At 51.3% G+C, this 18,557-nt stretch overlaps 2 protein-coding genes across 12 annotated transcripts; one reads left to right on the top strand and one right to left on the bottom strand.

The window, feature by feature from the left end:
- Positions 1-504: 504 nt before the first annotated feature.
- Znf428 (zinc finger protein 428) lies at positions 505-17,835 on the top strand. Of its 11 annotated transcripts, none has more exons than XM_075989225.1 (5): positions 941-1,064; positions 1,310-1,393; positions 3,581-3,786; positions 8,592-9,083; positions 17,804-17,835. In XM_075989225.1, exons 3-5 carry the CDS (start codon positions 3,711-3,713, stop codon positions 17,818-17,820), a joined length of 585 nt encoding a protein of 194 aa, XP_075845340.1. In that variant the 5' UTR covers positions 941-1,064; positions 1,310-1,393; positions 3,581-3,710; the 3' UTR covers positions 17,821-17,835. The 11 variants fall into 11 exon arrangements, with proteins under 11 accessions (XP_075845361.1, XP_075845340.1, XP_075845350.1 ...); XM_075989215.1 differs by having other exon boundaries at positions 949-1,064; positions 1,314-1,393; positions 8,631-9,083; XM_075989197.1 differs by having other exon boundaries at positions 949-1,064; positions 1,314-1,393.
- On the bottom strand, positions 3,746-5,854 carry Srrm5 (serine/arginine repetitive matrix 5). Its single transcript, XM_075989308.1, has 2 exons — positions 4,498-5,854; positions 3,746-4,035 (listed from the first exon to the last, which is right to left on the bottom strand). The coding sequence occupies exons 1-2, from the start codon at positions 5,852-5,854 to the stop codon at positions 3,746-3,748; spliced, it is 1,647 nt and encodes a 548-aa protein (XP_075845423.1).
- Positions 17,836-18,557: the final 722 nt, after the last annotated feature.

Genomic DNA, 18,557 nt, shown 5'->3' with positions numbered 1-18,557 from the left:
CAGGGGAGAGAACCGAGTCCTAGACCTTCGGTAGTTTCAGGACAAGGAGACCAGTCTACTTCGCTCAAGTCTGCAGTCCCTATACGCATGCGCTTGGTTCAGGTGCCCCCCCCCCAACCATCCATATGCTAATCACTGCGCTCGGAAGGACAGCCTCTCCCGGGAATATGCAAATCACATCCTCCAGTGCGGGAGGCCTTCCTTTGTCCCGCGCTAGGATTATGCAGATGAGCGAGCCTCCAACCCCGGGATCCAGGCCGAGTCCTTAGGCCCTCACCCCTCCACCCCAAGGCATCCTCTATTTATAAGGCGCGTCCGCTCCTCCGCGCGCGTCCGCTCCGTTCGACGCTCCGTGCCGCGGACTGTACCAACTCCAGCGGGGCCGTGAGCTGCGGAGCCCGACACCCGCACCGGCGCGAGCTCGGCAACCTGCGCGAGTCTCTGAGCCCCTCTTCCCACCGACGGCCAGGAATGGTCCGTCTGGCCGCGCACGCGCCCTGAGCCCCGCTCGCCCCTCGCTCGCACGCTCGCTCGCTTGCCTAGGCTCTCTGAACGCAGGCGCAGTGCCCGGCCTTGCAGCCGCCACCGCCGAGCCCGAGCCGGGGCTGCCGGCGTCGGTGAGTGTCCGTGCTCGGGGTGCGCGGGGCATGCCGGGAAGCGGGCGATACAGCCCCGCTGCATGACGGGAGCCCGCGGCGCCTTGGCAGGGTGACCGGCCCGGAGAGTCCTTTGCTGCTTCTCCCAGCACGCGGCGCGGAACGTCCCCCAGCTTCGCCTCGCGGCTTTGTGGGAGCTGGTGGGCCAGGCGGTTTACGGGCCTGGGGCATTCTGGGGCAGGGCCTGGGCTCCCGGAGGGCGTCCTTTTTTTTTTCTTATTTTCTTTCTCTTTTTTTTTTTTTTTTTTTTTTTTTGTCGCACACGCTTTCCTCGAGAAGCCTGACGGTGCTTGGCGTCTTAGAAGGTGGTCGTTAAAGGCCCAAGGCATCGTGGGAAGTTGTCACGGGCCATTGTCTGGTATCGGGGTTTGTCCAAGCCCTTGTCCTACCTTAGCGTTGTGCGGAAAGGTAGCTATTGTGTTCACTCACCATCTCGGTTCAGTGTTGTCTGGGGTCCGGGCCACAGTATTTGCCTTTGTGGGAGGTAGGGGAGACGGTTCCACGTCTTGAACCCAATTTGTGGAGGATGACCTAGGATTTCTGATCTCCCAAGTGCTGAGTTTGCAGGGATGCACCACCACGCCCAGATGATTTTCACCTGTAGTGCTGAGGATGTTTTTCTTTTTCTTTTTTTACCTCTACCATCTTGGAAGTAAGTCTGGCTGCGTACAGGATTTCTGTACTGAGGGATGGTTCCACCTGACACCCGGAACATTCTGGAAGGAGCTTTGTGTAATGTGAGTTTGGAAAGGGATGGTTGTCCCCAAGTCACCCCAAGGAAAGTCCTGCCCATCCCTGCTGTGGTAGCCAAGTAAAATAACAGTTAAACCCAGGTGTGGTGTCACATGCCTATAATTCCAGCACCCTAAGGCTGGGGCAGGAGGACCGGAAATTTTAGGTCAGTTCTGGCTGCATCATGAGACCTGATCTCAAAACAGAAAGGGGGAGAATGAGTACTGCATGAGCATGTATAATAAATATTTATCTAAAATAGAAACCAGTTGTTTTCAGTTTTCCCAGGCAGAACTCCAGAGTTAGAGGGGTCTCCCGGTGATCGGTAATAATGAGAGCTGTTGCTTGCCGGTTAACCGATTCTGTCCTTGAAAGGCCTCATCCACGTTCCAGGTGTCCTTTAAGTTCCCCCACCATTGATGTCACTCACACTTCCTGCTTCAGCTGCTTTACCCCAACAGTGTACTTGACATCAGGGCTTTGGAAAGTGTGTGCTGTCTACCATTGTGTCCGCAGTGCCTAATGTACAGACTTTGTCAAGTTTCTAGTGAGGCTGAGCCAGATGGAGTGGTGAATATCTATAATCCTTTACCCAGGAGGCTGAGGTTGGAGGGTTGCAGGTTCAAGGCCAACCTGGACTGTCTAGCAAGAGTCTATGGAGAGTGTAAGGATACCGTGCTTGTTAGTCCTACACTGGCCCCACGGGGCCCTCTCACAGTTGCTGTAGGAGGAAGATGGGTTATTAGGGCTGAGGAGAAGTGCAGAATATGTTTATAGGTGGGCTTTGCAAGGTGAAAGAAAATTAGTTCTCCAAGGCCCACAAGGAAGAAGGAGAAAATTCCAGACGGAAACTGCAGAGGTACTAGGACCCCCCCCCCCACTATAAAGGGCCTGTATGCACCCTCCAGAAGTCTGGAGTAGCTGGCTGGCTGGGCAAGGTACCTGCAAGTTCTATGAATCTGTTTGTGAGGCAGGGTCTCTATAGCCCAGACTGGCCTCAAACTCTTTGTAGTCAACGGTGACCTTAAACTTCTGACTTCCATCAGCCTAAGGGCTGGATTGCAGGTGTGGGCTGAGTTTACTGCTGCTCAAAGTGTGGCTTTGATTTTTTGTTCAACCACCAGTCTGGCGAGGTGACCTGTGATCTTGGGCTTTGGATCACCTGCTGGTTCTTTCTGTTCCATCCTTCTTCTGCCCAAGGGAGCTGTTTCTGTGTGGTACTGAGTAAACCAGTCGAGGCCCAGTGGGAGACTTTCCAGAGAAGGACACAGACAAGAGAAGTTGGGTCCTGTTTGAAGCTATAGCCAGAAAAGGACTGATTTGGGTTCAAACCTAGTCTGACTTTCACAAATTAGTGTAAATTGATGCCTGACACTCTAGGCTTGGTGGTGCGTGTACAATCCTGGCACTTGGCAGGAAGATCTGGAATTCAAGGTCATCTGTGGCTACCTATTGACCTTGAGGCCAATCCAGGATACAGGAAGCCCAATTTCAAGCCAGGAAAAACTGAAAGGTAGCAATGTAACTCAGTTGGTAGTGTGCACCCCAGGTTTGAAATCCAGCGTTTCGGGGGTAGATTCAGGAGTATCAAATTCAAGGTCAGCCTAGGATATTTGAGTTCCTGTCTTGGAAATGCCAGGCAGTTCACACCTTTAATCCCAGCACTCCCAGGAGGCAGAGGCAGGCAGATCTCTGTGAGTTTGAGGCCAGCCTGGTCTACAAGAGCTAATTCCAAGACAGGCTCCAAAGCTATGGAGAAACCCTGTCTCGAAAAACAAAACAAAACTAAAAGAAACTATTTCCAGGGTAGTTAGTGTTTCAGCTATAACAAGTTTCCTGTGTCCCTGATAACTAACAAGGTGTCCTCCCTCAGCCCTAGACCTCCTTACCATGGACAGCTGAAGGGTTAATGCCGGCACAGGTCCCTTCATTTTATATTTAGTTATGATTCGTGCCAGTGCCAGTACCTACCTTTAAATAATAACTAGGGACATCGTCTCTCCCTACTCTACTGAATAAGAACTACAATGTCTTGTTGAGACCTCCAGGAGGCAGAGTCAGGATTCTGTATGCAGTCAAGACAGAGCAGAGGCCTCACCCCAGCACTGAGCACACAGCGGACTCAGAATGGGGACAAATGTTATGTAAAAATTTATTGAGTCACCACAGGCTTTTCCTTTCCCCATGTCCAGCATCCCTCGCTGCCTGCCAACACTCTGCAATAGAAGAGCTTGTGGCTGGAGGTGTGACTGGGAGAGCTGGCCGGGGAGGGACCCTGCCCAGTTGCTGCTCTGCTCCTGTCTCTTGTCCCCTCCCCTGGCCATGACAGAGACCCGTGAGCCAGCTGAGACTGGAGGCTACGCCAGCTTGGAGGAAGATGATGAAGACCTTTCCCCAGGTGAGATAGCCTTAGAAGTTGTGGTGTTGACGAAGCTGGATTCCTGGGCTTGGATTCCCTTGGAAGGCTGCGAGGAGGAGTGACCCCTTTCCTTGTTGTGGGCTCTCTTCTGGCTAGAACTCCTGGTTCTGGTGGGAGGCTTCCCTGGGAGGCTCTCAGGGGCTGTAGCTTGGTCGTATTCTTGGTCCTTGGAGGTTCTAGATTGGCTGTGTTCTCGGTCCCTGCTGTGGTTTCTAGTGTGGCCGTGTTCTCGGTCCCTGCTTTTGGTTCCAGGGTGGCCGTGTTCTCGGTCCCTGCTGTGGGTTCCAGGGTGACCGTGTTCTCGGTCCCTGCTGTGGGTTCCAGGGTGGCCGTGTTCTCGGTCCCTGCTGTGGGTTCTAGGGTGACCGTGTTCTCGGTTCCTGCTGTGGGTTCTAGGGTGACCGTGTTCTCGGTTCCTGCTGTGGGTTCTAGGGTGACCGTGTTTTCGGTTCCTGCTGTGGGTTCTACTGTGGCTGTGTTCTCGGTCCCTGCTGTGGGTTCTAGGGTGACCGTGTTCTCGGTTTCTGCTGTGGGTTCTACTGTGGCTGTGTTCTCTGTCCCTGCTGTGGGTTCTAGGGTGACTGTGTTCTCGGTCCCTGCTTTTGGTTCCAGGGTGACCATGTTCTTGGTCCCTGCTGTGGGTTCTATAGTGGCTTTGGGAGCTCTCCTTGCTGGTGGCTCTCAATTGGCCACGGTGCCTTTCCTTGCTGGAAATGGTGGATCGGCTTAGTGCTCTCTTCTTGATGGAGGCTCTAGGCCGGCTGCGGGCTGTGTCTGTGCTGGGGGTTCTAGATGGGTTGTGCCTGCTTTCACTGCTAGGCATCTTAGACAGCTTGTGTCCCTTCTTCCTGGCAGTTCTGGATCGGCTGTGATGTCTCTCTCGGGTCCCTCTGGACCGGCTGCGACTTTCTTCCTCACTGGAAATCCTAGACCTCACTCGACTTCTTTCCCTTCCTAGAGCTCTCCGTGGGGTGTGACGTTTCCCTTGGCTGTGGGTTCTGGACTTGCTGCGTCTCATCTGGGTGGGTGTGCCCCTCCGCGTACGACTTCTTGCCCTACTACGATTTCTCTTCCAGCTGTAACTTCTCACCCGGTTGTGGGTCCTCTTGTGACTGTGACTTCTTGACCTTCTGGGGGTCCTGGAGCGGCTGTGACTTCGGGTCCTGCTGGGGGTTCTGGAGCGGCTATAGCTTTGGGTCCTGCTGAGGCTGTTGTCCTGCTTGTAACTCTTGACCGAGCCTGACAAGTCAGTCAGATCTATCACGATGTGAGTCTGTTCCCTGCTGGGGGACGTCACCTGGCTATAGCTCTTGGCTCTCCTGGATGCCACAGGAGACTTGCTAGAGCTCATTAAGACCGTCCTACTTAAGCTGTGGCTCTTGGCCCTAATGGGGATCACAGCTACTCTAGAGCTGCTCCCCGGGTCTGAGGCCCCTGGCGACTTGGGGCTCTTTTCCTGGTGCGTGTTTCTAGGCTGGCTGGCACTCCTTTCCTGTGTACTGGTTCTAGGTTGGGTATAACTCTTGTCTTGGCTTTGTTTGCGGTCAGAAGTAGGTGTCATAGGTGTCGTTGCCTTCTTGGCCACACCTGGTTTGGCGGAATGAGTTCTCTTCCTGATAGGAGTACTTGTTCTGCTGGGGGACTTCTTGGAGCTGTGACTTCGCTTCCTGCCCGGAGTTCGCCCCCGGCTCTGTGTGCCTTTTTGCTGATGTTGTTCCACCATGCCAATCTTGCTGCTCTTGCTGGCCTTCCTGGCCTTGGTGTCAGCGCTCAGCCGACTGGGTGTTCGCGTCCTGCTGTGGCCTTGGGATCTACTGCTGGGACGGGTTGAGGGAGCTGTCTTAGTACCTGTTGATCTGGTAGACTTAGAACTGCTGGGGCTCATGACCAAGTTAGGGGACTTAGGATGCACTGAGGAACTGTTGGGCGCCGCTGCCTTGGTGGTCTTCAAGGAAGCTGGAGGTATGGGAGTTGTGGTGGGCATGGAGGGCCCAGTGGGTGCCGGAGCCATGCCGGGCTTGGAGGATCTCTTTGATGGAGAATGCATGGCGGGTACAAAGGGGCTTGAGCTCCTAGAAGTCAGGGTAAAGCATGCGAGATTTGGTAGCCAAGGACGACGACCGGATGGCTCATCACAAGCAACTTCATGAGGTCATAGTGAGCACTGAGGACTCTGGAGAGTGAGATCAGAGGGGAGAGGAGGTGGGACCCTGGCACAAGGCTGGAGCCTGTTAGTGAATAGAATCACATCCACTCCTACTTAACAGGGCTGAAAATTGGAGCTGGGTTCACCAAGGGCCTGCCTTGAGTCTTCAGGCCTAGGTGATGTTATTGCTGGGGTGGGCGAGCCCAGAGAGACACTGGCCACCTCGAGTTCCAAGGAGGCTTCATAGAGGAGGTAACACTGAGCTGGAGTTGTTGGTAGAACACGGAAGAGTCTTCACAGGGAGGAGCAGACGGAAAAGCCTCCTGGAGGGTGGGACTCAGGGCCTGGGCTCTCCATCAGTCATGACCCACTTGTCACCTACTAGACCGAGGATGGAACCCAAGATCAGGTCGAAAGCCACAGCCTCTAGACAGTGATGGGGGCAGCAATAGCCAGGACCATCAGGGAAGTGGCTATGAGAGGTTTGCCTGAATAGGAGGGGCCAAGTGGACATAGTGTGGGACAGTGTGCAGACGGACACTTAGGCCTCAGGGAATATCTGTAGAAAGTGAGAGGGCAGCAGAATGGGGCAGGGACAATGAAATGGTCCTGAGACTGGGAGGGGTGCAGTGGATGGATACTGAGGGCCTGCTCAGGTTTGGGGAGGCACCTGGGCACAGATGCCACAGCCCTCGGACTCTCAGAGGGGACAGTGGGAGGCCAGTAGAAAAAATGACTGGCTAACTAGGATGAGGTGGTCTGGGGTGGCTCACTAAGGAGGGAGCTTTGCCCTGGGTCCTAAAGGGAAAAGCAGAACAGAGCATCCATAGCTGAGGGGACAGCGTAGACAAGAGGCATCCCACAGATGCTCAGCACGCAGTCTTACGGAGCCACCACTCAATCACCACGTCTCTTAGGGACAAGAAGAAACATCAGTACAGGTAATTACTGTGCAGTTGATTGAACTACAAGGGAAGAATTAAGGCGGGGTGAGGGCATGAACAGCGCTGGGGGTGCTGCTATGAAACAGGGTAATCAGTGTCCTCAGACAGGCTTGGAGCGGGATCTGCAGAAAGAGATGCAAAGGCCCACCCACGGTGACTGGGGAGGATAGGTGATGAGGTCCGAGCCCTGGCCACCCCTCCAGCATTTTTTTTTTTTTGCCTTGGTGATGTGAGTGGTAAGGGTAGAAACACCATCTCTGTGAACTGCTGGAGGACACGCAGGGGCTGAGTGGATGCAGAGGGAGGTTGTGCCACAGTCCAGTGAGGTACTTCCAGCAGGCATCTTGACCATGGAGACCTCAACATCGTGTGGCCACAGACCAGCTGCTCATGTATTTATTCATCACTTCATGGTTTTTTATTATAAAGCTTTTGTTATTTTGTATATTGTTTTAATGAAGGTGGGTATACCCTCATGGTACCAGAAATGTAGGTCACAGGACAACTATTGAGAGCTGTTTTTCTTCATTTGCTGTGTGGGTCCTGGGAGTCAAACTCAGGTCCGTCAGGCTTAGCAGCAAGCACCTTTAACAGTGAGCCATCTTGCCAGTATTTGATCATGTTTTTAAACCCAAACTTGTCTATATATGTACTTTATGCCCTGAAATTGCAATAATGTGTCTATACTTAAAACTGAGCATTTTAATTGACTTGTGTATCAAAATGGATATTTGTAATTCCAGCACTTAGAGACTGAGGTAAGATGAAGGCCAACTTGGAACACATATGTACATCCTTAAATACATACATAGGTACATACTTAGATACATATGCGTATAAACGTGCTCTGTCTTCTAAAAACAACAGGAAAGTCAGGTATAGTGGTGCCAGCCTAATCCAAGCTTTTGGGAGTTCAAGATCAACCCTAGACAGTCTGAGAACCTGGTCACTAAAGAAAATGGGCAAGGAATAGATCAGTATGTAGAAATACTTGCTGTGGAATCAGGAGTCCAGGACTCCAGCGTCCACGTAAAAACCCACCGTTGTCTCTGCACCTGGGATGCCACTGCTAGAAGGCACAGGCAGGAGGGCCTTGGTGTTGTCTGGTTAGGTTAGTCAAGTAGTCAGTAAGAAACCCCATCTAGAAACATAAGATGGCAAGTGTTAAGGAAAACACCAGTGCTGACTTGTGGCCTCTTCACAGGCACAGTGTTTCTTTTTTTGACTTTTTTTGGGCCCACCACCCAGCTTCCCAGATAAATACATGGAGACTTATTCTTACTTATGAATGACCTGCCTTAGCTTGACTTGTTTCTTTCTTTCTTTGTTTTTGTTTCATTTGTTTGTTTTTCCAGATATTGTTTCTCTGTAGCTTTGGAGCCTGTTCTGGAACTAGCTCTTGTAGCCCAGGCTGGCCTCAAACTCACAGAGATCCGCCTGCCTCTGCCTCCCCAGTGCTGGGATTAAAGGTGTGTGCCAACACCGCCCGGCTTGCTTGGCTTGTTTCTAGCTGGTTTTTCTAACTTAATTTAACCCATTTCTTTTTAACTACAATTTTGCCTCCTGGCTTTTTACTTTTATTCATTGCATCTCTGTTGTGCCAAGCTGTCCTGCCAACCAGTGAGCTTGAAGGGGACTCAAGGGGGCAGCTGGACACAGCCCTGATGCCATGTCTCTCCTACCCGCCCCGACAGGCCCGGAGCCTTCTTCTGACTCTGAATACACTCTTTCAGAGCCCGACTCTGAGGAGGAGGAGGAGGAAGAGGAGGAAGAGGAGACCACTGATGACCCTGAATATGACCCTGGCTATAAGGTGAAACAGCGCATAGGTGGGGGCAGGGGAGGCCCATCCCGCCGGGCCCCCCGAGCAGCCCAGCCTGCTGGCCCACCTGCACAGCCCTGCCAGCTCTGTGGCCGATCACCGCTGGCAGAGGCCCCACCCGGTACCCCACCTTGCCGACTCTGCTGCCCTGCAACAGCAACCCAAGAAGCCCCAGCCCCTGAAGGCAGGGCTCTTGGTGAGGAAGAGGAGGAGCCATCTCGCACGGGGGAGAGCCGGCCAGCAGGGCGGGATGGAGATGGAGATGAAGATGAGGAGGAGGGGGGTACCTACCACTGTACGGAGTGTGAGGACTCCTTTGACAACCTCGGGGAACTGCATGGTCACTTCATGCTACATGCCCGGGGTGAGGTTTAGGTAGGGCCACCAGGGAGCTGGTGGAGGGGTGGGTGGGAGCAGGGGCTGAGGAAGCTGCAGTCGGGGCTGGGTCCCACCCATGTGTGTTGTCTTAGCAGTAGATATGTGAAGGGCAGAATGAATAAAAGCCAGATTGTGTGTGTGACTGAGTATGGTGAATGCAGTCTGCACCAGCATCCCTCTGCTTCCCCTCCTGAGTGCTGCGATTACCAACATGCACCTCCGGGACTGATTTTATGTGATGCTAGGGTTTAAACTTTGGCCTTTGAGCCAAAAAGAAGAAGGAAAGGTCCATCCCAGCCATTTTTGTTTTGCTTCATTTTTCTTTTTTTTTCTTTCTTTTTTTTTTTTTTTACAAACTGAATGCCAGTAGGTAAGCAAGTCTTGTTACAAATGGTGACAAGACACCAATGGGATCCAACCGAGAGGTACTTTTTTTTTTTTTTTTTGGATTTTCGAGACAGGGTTTCTCCGTAGCTTTTGGTTCCTGTCCTGGAACTAGCTCTTGTAGACCACCAGGCTGGCCTCGAACTCCCAGAGATCCGCCTGCCTCTGCTTCCTGAGTGCTGGAATTAACGGCGTGCGCCACCCCCCCCCCCAGAGGGACTTAGTTCGCGCCAGTGATGCTTTGATTGTGCAGCCTCAGCTGATGGGAAAGCCATATGCCATCTGCAAACACACCTGGCCTTCACCTTCATAGCGTAGGTTTCCATTGGAAACTGGCACTTTGTAGAAACACAAGACTGAGCCAATGGGAAGCCTACTTAGTGCTGCAACCAGACATCTCTGTGGAACGAGGGGATGCACACGTGCAATGCAGGGAGTCGAGGGGAGATCTGGGGGAGTGGGTTGGAATCGGAGGTGTCGGTATGACTACTCATGACTCCTGTATAACCACATGATGCATCATATTTAGTGGCAGACTAATCGTTTTTAAACCATGTTCATTTTTTTTTTCGAGACAGGGCATCTCTGTGGCTTTGGAGCCTGTCCTGGAACTAGCTCTTGTAGACCAGGCTGGCCTCGAACTCACAGAGATCCGCCTGCCTCTGCCTCCTGAGTGCTGGGAGAGTGCTGGGAATTGGGTGTCCTGGTGCTGTGCATGATGTTCAGGCTTGGAATCCCAGCACTGTGGAGGGTGTGACACATGGTTGAGAGTTCAGGGCTAGCCTGGGCTTAGGAAGAGTGATGTCCCTGACTCAAAAAAACAGTACACACACCAGAAAGACTAAGAAATGAGGCTTTGAGATAGGCCATACTAATTGGTAGAAGCCTGGCACCAAAGCTGCTTTAAAAATCAAAGGCTGATTATAGTAATAGTAATTATATTTTTATATATATATATATATATATAAAATATATATATATATAATATATATATATATATATAGTAATTATAGTAATAATATTACCAAATGTTTACTGTTGCCAAGCCCTGCTCTGAGGTGCATTACCCTGTTCCTCTGGAAGTGGTTCCTCTTAACCATTGAGCTATCTCTCTCTAGCCCCCAAAATATCCCTTTTGGTTTTTCAGGCCAGTGTTTCTCTAACTTTGGACCCTGTTCTGAAACTAGCTCTGTAGACCAGGCTGGCCTTGAACTCAACAGAGATTCACCTGTCTCTGCCTCCTGAGTGCTGGGGTTAAAGTGTGCGTCACCACCGCCTGGCCCCAAAATGTCTTTTAAAACCCATCCTTTTCATAACTGATAATAGCTGGGCACCCAAAAACTGGCATCAAATCCATGCTCATGGAAAGGATTATCTTGGTCCATTTTTGTTGGCATAGCAATATGCTTGAGGCTGTACACTTAATAAAGAATGTAAATTTATTTCAGCTCTGGAGGCTGGGAAATTCAAGATCAAGGTCTGATGGGTTTGTTGCTCCCTTGTTAGCCGTGTTTGAGGAAGCCTCTCAAGGGCTGATTGGCTCAGTTTCAGCCCATGGTGACCTGACTCTGGGCCTGTAGTGGAGCAGAACCAATCACCTCATGAGGTTAGGGGCAGAGGCTATCCTGCAGATCTAGGCTCTCACTGCAGTCAGGTTGAAAAGCACTACTCTAAAGGATCTACCACTCAGTACTGTTACACTGAGTCTCAGGATCCTAGCAAACAAACACTGATAAAGGGGCAGCATGCTCCCAGGTGTGATCCATACCTTCATGCCTAGCCCTCCTGTCATGAGGCTGCAGTGGAAAGCACGTGCCTGCCGTTATGGTCAGCAGCTGGTCAGGTCCTGAGAACTGAGATGGGCATTCTAAAGGACTAGACATACAGGATGCAGGTGTCAGTGCTCAACCTCAGACTCAGGGAGAGGAGGATTGAGGGCCTAGAGAAACAGGCCTGCCTGTCATACCAGCTATCCAGAGACAGTTCGGGCAGACAGTGATCAATTGGTTGGTGCTTCCACCTCAAGAGGGCCGCACGGTGGCTCTTGTCTTCAGAGTCCAGAAAGGTGCTGGTGTTGAAATGTTGCGGGAGAGGTAGGGTGCCCTCCTCCAGACCCCATGGCTGCTGTGGCCACCTTCATGTCCTTAGCCCTCTGCTATCACACCCAAGCAGGCAAGTTTCTTGCCCCTCTCCTATTCTGTCCTCGCCTCAAGCTCAGAACTGAAGCCTGACAGTTTGCAGAAAGCCTTATTATCATTGAGCTTTTGAGCTCTTTGGAAGGCTGGCCTCCAGCTAAAGCCCTAAGTCAGCCATGACCCAGTCAAGAGTGCATGCTGAACCACACCCTACACACTGTCTTAACTGGGGTGAGGCAGCGAAGGCTGGAGACACGGTATTTCTTTCTTTCTTTTTTAATATTTACTTATTATGCATACAATATTCTGTCTGTGTGTATGTCTGCAGGCCAGAAGAGGGCACCAGACCTCATTACAGATGGTTGTGAGCCACCACGTGGTTGCCGGGAATTGAACTCAGGACCTTTGGAAGAGCAGGCAATGCTCTTAACCACTGAGCCATCTCTCCAGCCCAACACAGTATTTCTTACCCCTAGGAGCTTGAATTCAATTATAAGAAGTCCCTCCAAAGCCGAGGCTGCAGGCCCTGAGGAGTGCTGCAGAGAAACTAGGGTAAGGGGCAAGCCAGGGCAAGTCCCTGAGCAGGCTGGGACTTCTCTTAGGAGATGGCTAGGGTTGAGAGCTGAGTATCAGTGAGGCCTTTGCAGAGGGCTACAAACACTGCACAGGGAACAAGTGCAAAGGTCCTGGGGCAGAACCCAGCCTGGTGTGGGCGTGGTTAGGAAAGAGTTGTAACCAGAGACTGTCCTTTGGTTCCCAGCTGCCCAGACCTGAATAATCACACAGAAACTAGATTAATTACAATACTGTTTGGTCGATGTCTCAGGTGTATTTCTAGCTAGCTCTTACATCTTAACCCATTTTTTTATTTTATATTTTACCACGAGGGTCGTGGTTTGTTACCTCTTGCTTTTTGGGCAGCTACATGGTGTCCCCCTGACTCTGCCTACTCTCTATATCTCTTCCAGCCTAGCTATATTCTGCCCTGCAATAGGCCAAGGCAGCTTCTTTATTAACCAGTGGTAATAAAACATATTTGCAGCATACAGAGGGGAATCCCACATCAAACAGTGATTGTACAGCTGAGAGGGAGGTGGCTGCTTGATCCTCACCAGTGAAGTTTTCAGTTGCTATCCATAGGGTGTCAGTGGACTCCATAAGGCAATACAGTGTGTCTTTAGCAGAGGCTGGAAGTGGATGGTGGTGGGAAGGGGGTCAGCCAGGAGTCGGGGATATCACTGCGTGAGAATTTTCCTGAACACAGTAGAGTGCACAGCTCACCAGTATGGTGGCAGTTGAGCTGACCAGAGACCGCAGGAGTCATACCAATCCATTGTACGTCTTTCGTCATTGAGGTGGTTGTACCTCATGCATGGGGTTTGTGCTGTAGACACAAACTCGGAGACCACCATCGATGCCATTACAAGCCTTGGTAACCTTGACATCTGAGGGCTTTGAGGGTTGTGCCTGATGAGATTTTATCTGTTTGAAGTCAAGGAAGCAAGTGTGGGGGTTGGGAGAATACTGAGGCAGAAACAAGGCTTTCACCAGGTGCCAAAGGGAAGGCTTCACTTCTGTACACTTTGGTGTCTTGGAGGAAAAAAAGTGTTAGCCAAATGACTACACCCATTTCCCATTCGTCACCCCAGAAAAAGAGCCCCAGGCTAACCCTGTCACACATCCCACACACCAGCGGGAGGTGACATTTTCCATGTGAGAACTGCTGCCCAGACTCAAGGGTGTTATTATTTTAAAAAAACGGCACAGGAGAGAAAGATGCCATGTGACAGAATTCACGTGGAGGGGTTTTAGGGGAAAGGGAACCTAAAAAGAGGGAAGGGGGCATGGAGATCGGCCTCTGGGGACAGGAGCAGCAGAAGAGAGAAGGGGAGAGACAGGCAGAGAAGCAGGGACAGAAAAAGACAGGAGGTGGGCAGGAACCTTTTATTTATTTATTTTTCTGAATTTTTGAGACAGGGTTTCTCCTGGTTCCTGTTCTGGAACTAGCTCTTGTAGACCAGGCTGGCCTCGAACTCACAGAGATCTGCCTGCCTCTGCCTCCTGGGAGTGCTGGGATTAAAGGCATGGGCCACCACCGCCCAGCTGGCAGGGACCTTTTAAAAGGGAACGTTATCAGTGTTACAGAGGAGGTGCTCTTAGTGGCTACAGCTGAGGACCTATCAGAACAGGCAGGCCAGTGCAGATGCCTGAATACTAACACAGAGTACCTGGTCTGAGGTGAAGCCAACAATTGGACAAGGAGCTGGAACTGAAACCTGCCTCCTGCTGTGACATCTCCTGTATGGGACAGGAACCTAAAATAATGGCAGCCTAATTAATTCCTGTTCCTGTTACATGCTTGATGACAGCAGCCCAGGCTCCTCCTATCTTGTTGCTCTGCTATACTGTGTTGCTTTTGACTTTATGGTGACAATTGCTGCGTAACCACGTCCAATTCCACGGAGAAAGGGAGAGGAAAGGTAAGTCTCTCCCAAACTTGGGAACTCTGCCCAGAAATTTAGTCAGATTTTGGTCACAGTGCCACAGTTAGCTGCAAGGGAATCTGGAAAGTGTGTTTTTGTTTGGCTCTTAATTTTTAATAAATTGATAGGAAGCCACTTGGTGGTGGTGGCACACGCCTTTAATCCCAGCACTCCGGAGGCAGAGGCAGGCAGATCTCTGGGAGTTCGAGGCCAGCCTGGTCTACAAGAGCTAGTTCCAGGACAGGAAACAAAAGCTACAGAGAAACCCTGTCTCGGAAAAAAAAAATTGACAGGAATCATTTCTACCACATCCACTTCACCTGTGGCCTTTTTGTTTTTCCAGATAGGGTTTCTCTGTCCTGGAATTTTGTAGACCGGGCTGGCCTCAAACTCACAGGCGTGCACTGCCATGCCCAGCTCACCTTTGGGCTTTTAAACCATTCCTCAGGGATAATACAGGCTCAGCGGGACTCATTGCCAGGGCCAGGATGACAGCCACTACTCTGCCCCTAATGACAGTTAAACTCTTCGCTGGGTCTTTCAGGAAAGTCATAGCCAGGGCCTCCACAGGAAATCTCAGTGTTGGCCAAATGAAACACAAAGCAGAAGGCATCTCTGTTTGATTCCAAACTAGTTCTTATGTGGGGCTGGGCCAGCTCTGCCCTGTGCCCGCTCCTCCCCACTTCTTTATGTTCCCCAGCAGTTCCCACTCAAAAGCCAGGGCTCTCCTTAGATATTTTAACATGGATGTTTGGTTTTGTTTGGTTTTTAGACACCCTTTCTGTTGGCTTACTCATGGCACCTCATTTGTGCATATAAAAATAGCCCATAACTAGAATGGTACACAAAAGTAGTGAAAATGGGGCGTAAATTATCTGGCAGTGGGTAGTACCTTTCAACGCCCTTGCCCCTCTGAGTTGGGGAAAGCTGGCATAGGGATGGAAGAGACAGGGCCTAAAACTGTAGGCCCCCGCCACCTCAGCCCCCATACCTCAGGGTCTGGAACTCACCCAGCATCGCAGGCTAGCAGCACTTCCCTTCCCTGCCCCCACCAAGGCACCACGCCAGGGTAATTTCCTCCTGCAGCCCCTGGCATCCATCTGGGAAAAATTAAAGGTGATTATAGAATCTGAAGCTATTTAACTGGGAATGGGGAAGATAGGAGCAATTCTTCCTCCTTGCTTTCTCAATGCCTCTGCTTCTGGAAAGACCCTATGTTCTCCAAAAACTGCAGATGTGACACTTGTGCCTTTTTGGCAGGGTAATTAAATCCTCCCAGAAGATCCGCGTCCCTAGCATGGGTGGATCCCCCAGCTGTAGAGCCCCGTCACTGCAGAAAGGGCTCATGTCTACTCAGAGCTCCCCTAAGCATGCCCGCTCTAGTGTCGATGGCGCCCTGCTTTCTGGGCAATATCCCGGCCACACTCAGTCCAGGCAAAGGAGCTAGGGGTGGTGTGGGTTTCATGGACCTGGTGGTGCTGCCTGAGAAGCGGACTGGGTCTACAGGGTCTTGGGTGAGCACCGTGGGGAGGGCTTGGCAGTAGGACTGTGGCTGCATTGGTGGATCAGGACCTTGCTGGAGGGGCATGAGCAGGCACAGGTGAAGCAGAATGAAGAAGGCTTCCTGCAGCTTATGGACCATAAAGTCTTCCAGGTGCTCTTTCGTCATGTGATGCTCCAGGAAGTTGGCATCGGTGAACGTGATGAGGCAGTGGGTGCACGGTGGAACTCCTAGGTGGCCTGGGGAATATGGGGAGAAGCGAGGGGCAAGGCCAGGAGGAATCTCCATGCCCTGTCCTGGGCCTTGGAACCACGCCAGCCATCACCAGTGACTAGGCTGTGTGTGGATGAGCAGACTGAAGCACAAACAGAGCAAAAAGGAGAAAAAACCAATCATGGATGCCTCTGCATGCATGCTGAACAATGACCCTCTCCTTTGAATTCTTCCTAAAAACCACACACAAACCTAATCCTGTAACACCACCCCTTAAATTTTTTTTTCGTTTTTTTTTTTTTTCAAGATAGGGTTTCTCTGTGTAGCCCTGGTTGTCCTGGAACTCAGAGATCCACCTACCTCTGCACCCCCCCCCCCAGTGCTCAGATTAAAGGCGTGTGCTACCACCACCAACCCTATAAACCCTGTTTAACACTCTTCCTGCCTAGAGACTACCCCTAGTAAAGGACAAAGGGTATGCCTCAGTGGTAGAGCCCCTACATAGCATGCACAAGTCTCTGATATATATATATATATATATGTCATATATGTATATGAACAGAGATCTGCCTGTCTCTGCCTCCCGAGTGCTGGGATTAAAGGCGTGCACCACCACCTGGCTATATATATATAAGATTATCAAGACAGGGTTTCTCTGTGTTGATCAGGCTGACCCTGACCTCACAGAGATTATTGCACCGGTTATTGCACCCTTTTAAGAAGGAACTGAAGCCCAGTCACATTGAAAGTATAAGGATTAGTTGGGCAAATGGTGGCACACGCCTTTAATCCCAACACTGGGGGCGGGGGGGGGGGCAGAGGACAGGCAGATCTCTGTGAGTTCAAGGCCAGCCCAGTCTACTTAGCTAGTTCCAGGACAGGCTCCAAAGCTACAAAGAAAGCCTGTCTCGAAAAACAAAAACCAGTCTAGGGACGAGTTGGGCCAAGAACCTTGGGACTCACGCACAGTAAGGATATTCCCAGTCACAATGTCACAACCCCAACCTCACCTGGAATCCCCTTATCCCTCTGTTGGACTCTAGCATCCAAACACCGAGAAGGAGCCGGGCTGTGGTGGCGCACGCCTTTAATCCCAGCACTCGGGAGGCAGAGGGAGGCGGATCTCTGTGAGTTCGAGACCAGCCTGGTCTACAAGAGCTAGTTCCAGGACAGGCTCCAAAACCACAGAGAAACCCTGTCTTGAAAAAAAAAACGAACAAACACTGAGAAGGAGTCGCCCCCAGAGACCATCTCACACACCACAGCCTATGCAAAAGCATGAGGATTTTATTAATTCTGTCATGACAGGGTCTCCCAGCATTCGGGAAGCCGAGGGACCCCGAATAGCTGGCACAGTCTACTTTTAAAGGGGCCACAGAAGCAAGGGAGGTTGTTCTTTTACTATTCTGATTGGCTTATTTGAAAGGACTATTACCAATAATTGACTGGAGAGCTGTTGCCAGATCAGATGAGGTAAGAGGTCATTTTGACCCCGTTTCCCAGGGGACCGAACCAAAGCATACGTATATGGGTAATTGTTTAGGAATGAGTACTTGCGAGTAGAGCTGTTAGGTCCTCGGTTCCCAGGGGAGGAGGGGAAGCACTATGGCACAGAGGCTGAGAGGATTCAGAATTGTCAAAAATGGCTTCAGGATTGTCTTATTAAAGTCTTACACCTCAGAATGGCATCCTGCTTCTGCCTGTCCTCAGAGTAGGGTACATCTGATCATGAGAGGCCATTTCTGGCACATAGCTAGCCAGCTAGGGTCTCTGCAGCCACTTCAGGTCCCTTTAGTGTTACTCCTGCACCACCCCCTCTATCCAGCAAGTACTCAAAGAGGTTGCCTCCCTCTCCTTGGAGAAGCCTTTCGCTCCGCGGTCTCTTCATAGTGATGTCCCCCATGTTCTGGTCAAGAACAGAAAAAAAAAAAGTGTGAGGCTGCGCATGTGTCACCGGCCACAGAAGGCCCGTTAATTAATTTTTTTACAGTCATTGAACTCCGATGACACTCACTAGAAAAGCTTCAACCGTCTCATACGAGAGACTCCTCAGGTTTTTGACACTTCGATCTTCAAGTCCCTGTGACCTCTGATCTTCACCAAAACAAAGCCTTGACAAGATGGAACCTTTGATCTTTCATACCAGCGTTGTCCTAGTTTCTCACGAGGGTCCAGACAAGTAGTGGCACTCACACTTTAGCCCGCCTCTTCCCAAGAGACACCCTTCTCTGACATCTGGGAGTCCCGTCTCACCCATAGCCACCGCCGCCCTCGCTAGCTTCTAGCTCATTTTTGGACCAGGCTGCTCCCACGCACAGCCTTCTGCCCCAAGCTCGCTGCGCCCTCTAGCTTTCCTCCTCGTAGCACGAGGACTGTCCCTTAACTGCGCCTGATAGTCGATCGCCACAGCGCGGCTACCGGAGGAGAGCGGGGTAGACTCCTTCCAGTCTACAGACTCTAGTGAACTCCGGGTCTGTTGCCCCGACCCGTGTCTCCCAGCCAGGTTCAAGGTTGTATTTCGGCATTAGCACAGCCAGTCAGCCAGATCCTGGGACTAGCAGGTGGAGAGGTCCTTCTCTGTACTTGGAGCGTGATGATGACGTTCGTAGAGTGTTCCGTACAACTCGAAGCTTACTGCTCGGACTGTTCTCTTTGCCGTACAAGCCTATACTCACTGCGCAGGCGTTTTGGTTGCTGGTCGTGGTGGGGCACCACCCACTAAGCTCTCTGCGCACGCGCTCGAA

The sequence above is a fragment of the Microtus pennsylvanicus genome, chromosome 1 (genome assembly GCF_037038515.1).
Source record: "Microtus pennsylvanicus isolate mMicPen1 chromosome 1, mMicPen1.hap1, whole genome shotgun sequence".
In the NCBI taxonomy this organism is placed as follows: domain Eukaryota; kingdom Metazoa; phylum Chordata; class Mammalia; order Rodentia; family Cricetidae; genus Microtus; species Microtus pennsylvanicus.
The sequence above is the reverse complement of the archived record's forward strand: the minus strand, read 5'-3'. Positions and strand labels throughout refer to the sequence as shown.